The sequence below is a fragment of the Arachis ipaensis genome, chromosome B06 (assembly GCF_000816755.2).
Source record: "Arachis ipaensis cultivar K30076 chromosome B06, Araip1.1, whole genome shotgun sequence".
Lineage (NCBI taxonomy): Eukaryota > Viridiplantae > Streptophyta > Magnoliopsida > Fabales > Fabaceae > Arachis > Arachis ipaensis.
In genome coordinates, this window is record NC_029790.2 from 120800361 (window position 1) to 120810159 (window position 9799).

Sequence of the window (9799 nt, forward strand, 5' to 3'; positions counted from 1 at the left end):
AAAAATGAAAAAAAAAAATTGATTTGTCATCTTCCATTTGGTTGCAGCATTGAAATTCTAGCAGTGTTCAAGAGGGGACCTCAGAAAAAGAAACCTGGAAAGAAAAAGAAAAAACACTTGTAATTGTCTGAGAGACTGAGACCTTAAGTCCTTAACTAACATACTGATCAAAATCGAGGAAGTTTCATTTGCACCTGCAACATGGATGGAGCAGATAAATTTAGTAGAAGTCTATATAATTTCCATTTTCTGGGAGGGTTTTTGTGCTGTTGTTAAAAGGAGTTTTGTATAAAAACAATTTTGATTAATTTTTGTAGAAATAATATTAAATTAAATTTTGAGTTTAGTTTTGTTTTTTTTTTTTTGTTTGGTCAAGTGGATTGGACAATCCCTAATCCTAGGTATCACAACACACCCACACTACACACTCACCTACACAACATTTAAAGGTTCATATTCAACACTTGGTGCACTCAATCACAAGGTTTGAATCCGGGTATAGCATATTAAGAGGCATATGGTTTAACCAGTTGAGCTAAGTCTCAATTGCAGTGCGGTTTTGTTTGTGCATCTTGTTTGTCTTCATGCTGTCAATCCAAGTAACACAATCCAGATGAGAAACTGCTGGCACAAGAGGAAAACGTAGCTATGGGTTGTCCCAATGTTTTCTTCAACCATGCTAGATTTTGTTTTACATGTTTAGTTTAGCTTTTCAATTTTATGTAAAATCATGAATTTTGCTAGGTTGGTGATGATTTAAATGACCAAGAACTAACTTTTTGATGAGCCTTTTATTCTTAAAACTAAATTTTATCTGACCAAAAAAAAAAAAGCTCCATACGCAAACATCTTGTGTTAATGCAAGGTCCAAAAAAGGGCCGAACCTAAAGGGTGTAATGTATGCCGTCTAATTTGATAACTACACTACAGTTTGAATCTGTGACTTTGAGATCAAAGGAAGACAACTCAACCAAATCAAGAACAAAAATAAAAAGGCCTTTAATCTCACAAAACAAGTAACAACTTGGGAGATCTCACAAAACAAGTAACAACCGGGGAGATCTATATTCGCTTAAGAGATTGCGGGTTCGAGTCATTATCTTCGATAAAAAAAAAAGGTGAAAACTCAAGTGCAGTTGATAACAACTCAATTATCAACTTCATGTGAAGCCGACTGCACCTGAGTTTCCAAAAAAAAAAAAAAAAAGTAAGTGGGGAGGCATACAAGTAAGCGTATATGGACCAACTTAAAGGACTGTGTGCTGTGCAGCAGTGCAGACATGAAGCAGCACGGCACACGCTATAGACATTATGTTACACAAATTATCTGATGCAAGACATAAAACAAAACGCACCAGCATTCTCTTTACAGTTACTCGTCAACTTAGCTATGCACTCGTGCAAGACATAACCAACACTACTAGATACAACGTGGTTCCTGCTATGCATTCAAGCAACCTTCCATTTTTACAGCAACGTTGCTAACAAAATTTCCGAACAAGTAAATGGAAGAGAGGACACAAGAACGCCTGCCTATTTAACTGTACAACAAAAAAGCAGGCGAAGATTCATCTTTGTATTCAGATACAGATACATGCTGTGATGAGCCACGTTTGATCAGACATTTCTACCCAATCTTGAAGTGACGCTACCAGAGCTGGAGCCAGTCATCAAATTTCCATTAGCAGTCATGTAGAAGTAATTGTAGTTAATTCTGGTGACCAAATCCGCCAAATGTGGGAAATGCCCAACATTCAGTTTGAAAGATAAGACCCTGAGTAAGAAAGCAATGCAATCATCAAACTGTTTCTCTATCCGGTCCACTTCCATCTCGCACCTTGCGTTGATTGCCGAAACAGCTCCACCACTGCTTAACGTTTGCTGAATGGTATAGAAGTCTAAGGCTAAGCCAAGGATGCTGTTAATGCGACTAGCAATCAAAGCCCCCTAAACACAATCAAGAATACTGAAATTAGTCGGGCTTTGCTACAGTGTAATTTATAGATGCACCAATCTAGATTCAAAACAGTGTATTTATGAAGAACACAGAGACCCAAAGAGAATGATAAATCACCAGCTTATCAGGAACCACAAAGCACTGTCGTTGAATGGATAACATGTACGCCTCATGGACTTCAATGACTTCGTCCAGAGATTTAGCTGCTTTCATCCCTTCACATAGTTCACGCCATGCACTGTGATATACCTGCATATAGTATTGACAGCTAAAATTCTCATCTTCCATTAAAAAAATGCAGAATCACATAATCAATATGGATAGAAAGATAATATACTGTGATTGGTTAATACCATAAAAGGAATCAGAAGGCATCAAAAGCCATCACAACCAGCCATTCTATTAGTAAGTAGGTTTCATTCTTTATTATTTATATTCTTCCTTTTCCCTCCAAAATCTAGTGAACAGACTTTGCAAGGTAATTCTTGTGCTTATCTTGATGCATGTACATACCCTATCCATTACATATTGGTGAAAAGCGTCCACAAAATGAAGGAGTTTCTGCTCCACTATCCAATGATGTTTTCTGTCGTTTGTTGAAGATCCTCTACCCTGCAAAGAGTGATCGATCATTTTTATGAATTTCGTAAAATGTAAAAGTATATTGTTGAGTTTATTAACGTTCAAGAAAGATTTAGCCAAGGGAGAACATGCTCCACTGCAGAGAAAGGGAGGTAATCTGTGAAGGCACCTTCCACATCCATCTTCGCACTTTATCTAGTACAGATTTCGCACGCTTGACCTTCAACAAGAACCGCATCACCTAAGAATTGAAAACCAACAAAAGAAATATGATAATCAGAATGTTTAAAATAAAAGAACTAAAAACCTAAGAAAATGAAACAGAAATCCAAAAACAATCCTGATTGATACCTGGTCATATTTCCTAATTGCATCTGCATTGACAATAAGTTCAAGAGGCCAAGGGACCTGCCAACACCGAATTTTCAAATTTACTGTTACTTATAAATCTCTGGAAACTAATATTTGAGATAAACAGTATTTAGTAAGAAACACACAATAAACCAACCAAACAATGACCTTATATGTGAATTTCAGCATATCAAGGCCATCAATTCCAAAGCTATTGATGTGACTTTTATGAGGAGTACTTGAAAGAACACCAGCTGTCAAAGCATGCTCATCCTGGTCAACATTTTTTGTTATTGATACTACCAATGAATCTGGAGTACTTAACAGCATACAATCAGCAGAATTACTGATTGATTCCTGCAGCACACATACATTAAAAAGATTATGATAGCAAACATAAACGTGTTCAACAGAGTAACACAAACAAAAAACAACCATTAAAAGTCATTTCATAGACAAAGAATGGGAAAAATGTGTGAAATACAATATAACCATGTTATGATGTGATCAATCATAAAAAATATTTACCGTAAAATATACTTTTTACCTCTAACGTTTAATTTGTTTCAATTTCACCCCTAACATTTGAAATAAGTTTCAATTCTATTCCTATCATTAATTTTTTACAGTCAACTATTTTTTTCCAAATTCACCCATTAAATTTTGACCATAACATTTGGATTTGGTTGGAGTTTAGGATTAGGGTTGGAATGGGTGGTTAAGCTAAATTTGGAAAAATATTTACTTACTGTTAACTGTAAAAATAAATTAACAATAAAGGATATAATTGAAACTTATTTCAAACATTAGGAACAAAACTGAATGAATAATTTTGAAGAATTTTGAAAACGTTAGGGACAAAAAAACATATTTTACACTAATATTTATTTAGGTAAAACAAATGGGATACTGAGTTCAATAAGATCAAGTAAATCTACCTGTAATATTGAGTTCAATTCAAAATCATCTTCCCATGTTTCACCCTTGTCCAACTTATTGAAAATTAAAGTCAGAAAGTGTTGCAACAAATCACCTGCAAAAGACAAGAACCAAGATGACCAATTGCCCATACCAAGATAGAACAAAATAGTGATGCCCAATATGAAAATCATTTAAGCAGACACCTGAACCCAGCAAGTATATAGCACGCAACACTGCAAGCTCATCCATCAACCTCCATTCATTCATCAACTTCAATAACATATTCCTCCCAATATAATCCACCTGTTCAATTCAAAATTCAATTTTAAATACTAATAGTATGAATCCAGATATTTGATATTGTTTAATGTAATTTACCTGTTTCTGAATGTACATAGATAGACAGTACTGCATAATAACAAGAGGGAGTGGGGTAGTCCTTAGGTCAACATTTTGCATCCAGTGAAGAACCCTTGAAGGAAGAGTGCTGTTTCTCTGGAAAGGCAAAAGCTCTGACACAGGAAGATCATCCTGTTTCAAATTGTATATATATTTTGTTTAGGGCGCCAAACTACTGCAACCTACATCTAATGCTTGCTAGACTAGGAAAAAGAAATACCTGAAATGAAGGCAGAAGTGTCGGAAAAGGAAGCAACATTTCCAGTAGCTTTCTGTCATCCTGTGAGCGAAGATACTCAGGCTCACCATACTGAAAACCGAAAGTATAGTTCGTTCCCTTAACATCAGAAAAAGTTGTACTTCCTCCACCAAATACAGCCGTTCTTAAAACCTCATCATTTAAAGAAGGCAAGCAGAACTTTCGTGATATATTCAATTTTCTCAACACATCACTGTTTTTCCTAAGGTCCATTTGACATACAGCAATAACTGGATTGTTTACATATGATCTCATTAAGAGTTGGAATTCATCTTCAACCACTTTAGCTTCTTTCACTTCTCCTGCATCATTACTAATGCCTTCATATTTTTGCTTCAAATCAGCTGAGCTTTTCTGAGATAAAGCATCATTCAAGAACTTATACCAAATCTTTTCTGAGTGTGGCAGAGCAGTTAGATTTTCATTGCCCTTACTCTCTGTTTTTTCATCCTTTACACAGGAAAGTGTGTATTCAGATTCATACCAGTCATCTTGCCAAAAGTACTTGTGCACATGGTCACCATCACCTATAAGCCCAGCTAGTGACACAGAAAAAACTTCTGCCAATGTTAACCCAGCTTTGTTTTGAGCAGGATACACACCATAGTTAAAATATTTAGTAGTTCCAATCTCATAATTACTTCCTTTGCTACAAACTGCTAATGAATTAGGGGCATAGCGCATCAGCTGCAAAGATTTCCCAGCTGAAACTATTGACTTGGCTAAATCCTTAATAAAAAAGGGACAAGCTGGACAGTCTATTGTGCTCTGTTCTTTCCCTTTAATTGTTCCAGATAAAGAGGTGGATTCCCTACCACGCATTTGCTTGTCATTTGATGCTGGTAGAGGATCATTAACATAATTTTTGGAAGAGAACTCACCATGTAATTTACTATGATGTAACTTCCTTAATAAATAACTCTTCTCCCAAAACTCAGCCTCATCAACTGATACTTCTTTATTAGCAAAAAAGAACATCTGAAAAGGGAGATGATATGATCAATGCCACATGAAAGGATGTTTGGAGTATCTGATTCTGTGTTTAGAAAAATATTACAATAAGAAATATACAGAAAGTGCTTTCAGTTGAAAAGCTACTTTTGTCCAAAATTAAGTCAACCAAGCATGTTCTAACCAGTACATGGCAACAAAAACCATAAATGATTGAACTTGCAGCATAATGTAACAGATTTAAATATTAAATTCATTATAGATCATATATATTGTTAAAATGTATAAAATGATGCCTTAGAACTTTTCAAGAATATTACATAAAAATTGAATAATTGATTGTAACCATTTCAAAAATGCAGCTCATGGTCAGAAAGACTTCATCAATTTGAACCAAGAGAAAATTCCTTAACTACACAACATAGTATACGAGTAACTTATATGACACTCTTTGGTACCAAAGCGAGGAAGAACATTTCCCATGAGATGAGATTCAACAACAATTACCTCGTTAGAAGGATCATCAAGTATTCCTTCAAAAAGCCAAGAATCTAGACCCTGAATATATGGCAATAAGCTTCCAATATACATACACAGCACCATTTGATAAGCTTCATCCTGCAATTGTGAGAGATTCTAAAGTTTGAAAACATGAACCAGGAAAGTTCTCTAAAAAGAATTACAAATGTAACACAGGAAAATAGACACAACCTCACCACCTTGTACAAGACACATCTCATCAAGCTTCTTATGCAGATAGTCAAGCACGTGAACTGCTAGATCTGCTGTTGGTATAGATGCACCAAGCTCAAAGTATGCCCTGGGTATCGCTTCATGGACTATTCGGAATAGGAACTCAGCACCTGAGCAAAGACTACAATCCGCAACTGATCATCAGATACTGTCATGTCCCCCCAGTCACTAAAACAAATAAAATCTGAAGAGATATATTCTAAAATACAATTTGACATTGACTTGATTGTAAGCATGACCTCAGATAAAACAAAGTGACATTGCTTGATCAATGTAACCAATCTCACCTAAAATCAACTTAACAACAAGAAGAAGAAAGTTTTATCCCACTAAGTAGGATACGCTACATAGATCAAACACGAAATGTAATTTTAACAAGCATGCACACAAATAAGATATTAATTCTGCTAAAAGTTCAAATATGTAACAATTAGAAACCTCGATAAAGAATTCGCCAATCCTAACAAGGTGGGAGTGGTTAAGCCATCAGCATTGCCTGCAGGGCTTTCCTCCTTCAACGCAATATCACGCAACCGCTGCAAAACAACGACATAGCATATATAAATTTCGATCTTGTTATGATTCCAATGAGTATGAGACACACACCTTAAGCCAGGCCAGAGCAGAGGACGCAAATGCCTTCAGAGTCGGAGGAGGTTTCGCCGCCGCAGCTTCGACCTTATCAATGGTAATCTCCACCAACTGGAGACAGGTGGCAGCATGGATGAACTGAGTGAGAAGAGAATTGAGACTTCTCTGGGACAAGTGACTCAAGTATATTCCACTCTTGCTACAAAAACTGTTGGCACTGTGATCCCAAAAGAAGAGGGAACCAGAAAACCCTTGCAGCATTCGCAAAATACCACGTACCTAAATCAGAGAGTAGACATTGAAACGCACCAGTAACACATTCGTCAAAAAATCTTATGGAAGCTAAGATTCTACCAAGACATCAGAATTTAAAGGAAAAAGAAAAAAGGATAATGCTGTACGAGTTCGAGTTCATTAGTTCGCAAGGACGATATTGGAGCTGCGAAGTGTATTTGCTTGGCCAAGGGATCATAGATTTTGTGGATTAAGCTTCGGGCAAACTGTGGTTCTGCCCCCATAACCATAACCTGTTTTCTGATTTAGGCACCGCTCATTCACGGTGGATGGTGGTGGTGACGGAAAAGCGAGAGAAGCAGTAGAGATCGGAATCTGTGCCTTTAAGTGTTTTCTCTTTTTTCTTCTTTTGGTGTATGTGCTATGGGTTTGAAATCAAATATCTAAAATACGAAATTTAGTCTCTAATAATAATTATGTTATACGAATATTAAATATTAATTATTAAATTAATCACCGGGTCCTAGTTGGACATTTAAAAGATAAAACTGAAAAAGCAAAAAGGTTAGACTCTTGTTTCACTCTTCCCCACCTCACATTATGATGGCAGCCTCATCCTCCCTCTCCAACTTCTTCTCATTCCTCTTACCCTCAAAACAACCGCCACCATCTCCGTCGCCACCGCCACCACAAATCGCCATAACCACTCGCCACAAGCCCACTCCCAACTCCGTCTCCCTCGTCGCCCAAAAACAGCAACATGACCCCTCGTCTTCTTCTTCTTCTTCCTCCTCGGAGCTTTCTTCAGTGATGTGCCCTNCGAGCCCGAGGAGAGGCTCCTCAACAGGTTCCGCCGGGAAGTTATGAAGGCCGGCGTCATTCAAGAGTGCAAGCGCCGGAGGTTCTTTGAGAACAAACAGGACCAGAAGAAGCGCAAGTCTCGCGAAGCTGCCAAGCGTAACAAACGTAGCAGGTGACCTAGAATTTATGATTTAAGTGTTTAATTTAGTTTCGGAAATCGCAAACTGGTTATTTGGTTTGTCTTGAGAACTGACTTGTTAATTCGTGAAACTGCGGAATTTAGTGTGTCTGTCTTGTTTTACTTTTTTTTTTTAGAATTGAGAGTTTATATAGAGTTGATTAGGCCAAAATTGGTTATGTATGATTAATTTTGATCGAAAATGATATATGTTCGGTAATTTTTTTTCTTTCTTTCTGGAATTGATTTTGACAAGCCATAATTAATAATCAATAATAGAATTGGAGAAGTGACAAAGTTTCACATGTGTATAATTGATTTTCACACTATAATCAATTATGGAATTTTGGTTAACTGAAAAACCAAACATGATCTAAAATGCACATAATTGATTTTGGTCTATTTTTCACTTATTGTTAGATTAGGTTATATGTGTTCAAGAACTAGTTCAAGTTAGATGATCTTTTTTGTCACTTTTTCACTTGATTCACAGGCTTTTTAGCGCAGTTTTAGAAGCTTCTAGAAATTTCGAGAACTAATATGAATATATTTGTCATCCATATCATGTTGGAAGTGATGTGGAATGTCAACACCTCATCTAATATGACATCAATGAAAACATGATAGCACAATAATGAAAACATAATTAAGAGGTGACTCGCACTTTACACCCCCTAAAAACTAAATTTTTAGATTTCAGGACTCTTACTCGAAGTTGTGCTTAAATTATAAAATTAGTGGACTGAATGTTGCTTTAAGTGGATGATGGGAACTTATGCTTTTCCAATGGTGCATTGTCTAGTGTCTTTTGTGGTTGTGCTTACATGTAAAACTGCAAATCACTTCTATTGTATCTAGGGTTGGAATGCAACTTTTAAATGAGTCGCTTAAAATGTTTCTGCTTCAATTATATGTGCTGGGATGAGAAAAGGTGTTCGTTTCGTGTTTGCTGATGTAGTTTTCTTCATAATTGTTTGTTTTCGCTGTTGTTTCCAGGCGCCCACCGATGAGATCTCCAATGCAGAACAGGCAGGATGTCCTCTCAACAACAACTAAGAAGGAGGAAGATGATGATAACTGGGATCTACCTGAAGAAGACGGATTGAGCGCATGATGCTTTACATTCTGTTCTATTCTTCGCGTCTTACTGTGAGAGCCTTTTGCTGCATTTAAGTTCTGTTTAGTAAAACAAGTTTCTTGGACTCAACTAGTGTTATGTCCAACATATATTAAGTTAATATTATGCAATTTGTTCATTTGTGCATCAAAAGCTCACTCTGCCCTTGATTCTCTAAAATCTTGCAGCAGTCTGATTTTGTGTCCCTCTTTGCATTATCTGAAAACTCCTCTAGATGTGTAGTACCATTAATAAAAAATCAGATTAGTTATTTATTATCAGCGTCAACGCTGTCCATAATCAAAGAGCATAGTTGTGCCGAAGCAAGGCAGGTGTTGTGAAAATTCGGTTGTTTTTCTAAAGGGAATAATTCATTATTTGAACCTTCAACTAGTCAGAGACCTCTTATTATCACAAATTTTTTGGAAGAACTAAGATCATCAGTTGGTTCTGCGAGTCTTGAGTTATCAGCCTAGTTCATATTTTTGGACTTTGGAGAGTAGATTGAAAACAGCAGAGGCTTCACCTCATATATCTCCAAAAATGTCAAGACAAATGGTCTAAACTAAGAATTTTTTGTTTTAGCTTATCGTGCCAAAAAAAGGGTGCATTTTTAAGCCGAAAAGAAATCAGTTTTTGCATAATCAGATAGAATATCTAAAAGTAACTAGAAGTTTGTTTCTTTTTTTTTGGTGAAAAAAGTAA

The 9799-nt window shown here is 36.3% G+C and overlaps 3 protein-coding genes across 5 annotated transcripts in view; 2 read left to right on the forward strand and 1 right to left on the reverse strand.

Moving 5' to 3' along the window:
• The window catches only part of LOC107605026 (uncharacterized RNA methyltransferase pc1998), a 7993-nt gene extending 7650 nt beyond the window's left edge, over nt 1–343 (forward strand). For all 3 annotated transcript variants that reach the window (XM_021104896.1, XM_016306761.2, XM_021104895.1), the window contains one exon: nt 48–343. In XM_021104896.1, the coding sequence (XP_020960555.1) occupies nt 48–123 (76 nt within the window). In that variant the 3' untranslated portion in view covers nt 124–343. The remainder of the gene's footprint in view (nt 1–47) is intronic.
• LOC107605025 (gamma-tubulin complex component 5) lies at nt 160–7443 on the reverse strand. The gene is made up of 16 exons (XM_016306760.2): nt 7166–7443; nt 6780–7043; nt 6612–6709; nt 6132–6294; nt 5928–6038; nt 4431–5447; nt 4190–4342; nt 4015–4114; nt 3829–3923; nt 3059–3247; nt 2891–2947; nt 2709–2780; nt 2471–2569; nt 2075–2206; nt 1213–1947; nt 160–1024 (listed from the first exon to the last, which is right to left on the reverse strand). The coding sequence occupies exons 1-15, from the start codon at nt 7286–7288 to the stop codon at nt 1618–1620; spliced, it is 3003 nt and encodes a 1000-aa protein (XP_016162246.1). The 5' UTR covers nt 7289–7443; the 3' UTR covers nt 160–1024; nt 1213–1617.
• On the forward strand, nt 7545–9366 carry LOC107605027 (30S ribosomal protein S21, chloroplastic; the record flags this gene model as incomplete). Its single annotated transcript, XM_016306762.2, is given in 3 exon segments — nt 7545–7817; nt 7823–7971; nt 8974–9366. Coding segments are annotated over 3 exon segments (486 nt in total), but the record flags the coding sequence as incomplete, so codon positions are not given.

Bases quoted from the DNA above. Each gene is read 5' to 3' on its own strand.
- LOC107605025 (XM_016306760.2), bottom strand. From the start codon at position 7,288: ATGGTTATGGGGGCAGAACCACAGTTTGCCCGAAGCTTAATCCACAAA. The intron at 2,207-2,470 runs GTATGTACATGC...TACTATATGCAG, and splicing joins ACCAATATGTAATGGATAGG to GTATATCACAGTGCATGGCG. The intron at 1,948-2,074 runs GTGATTTATCAT...GATTGTGTTTAG, and splicing joins TTGTGGTTCCTGATAAGCTG to GGGGCTTTGATTGCTAGTCG.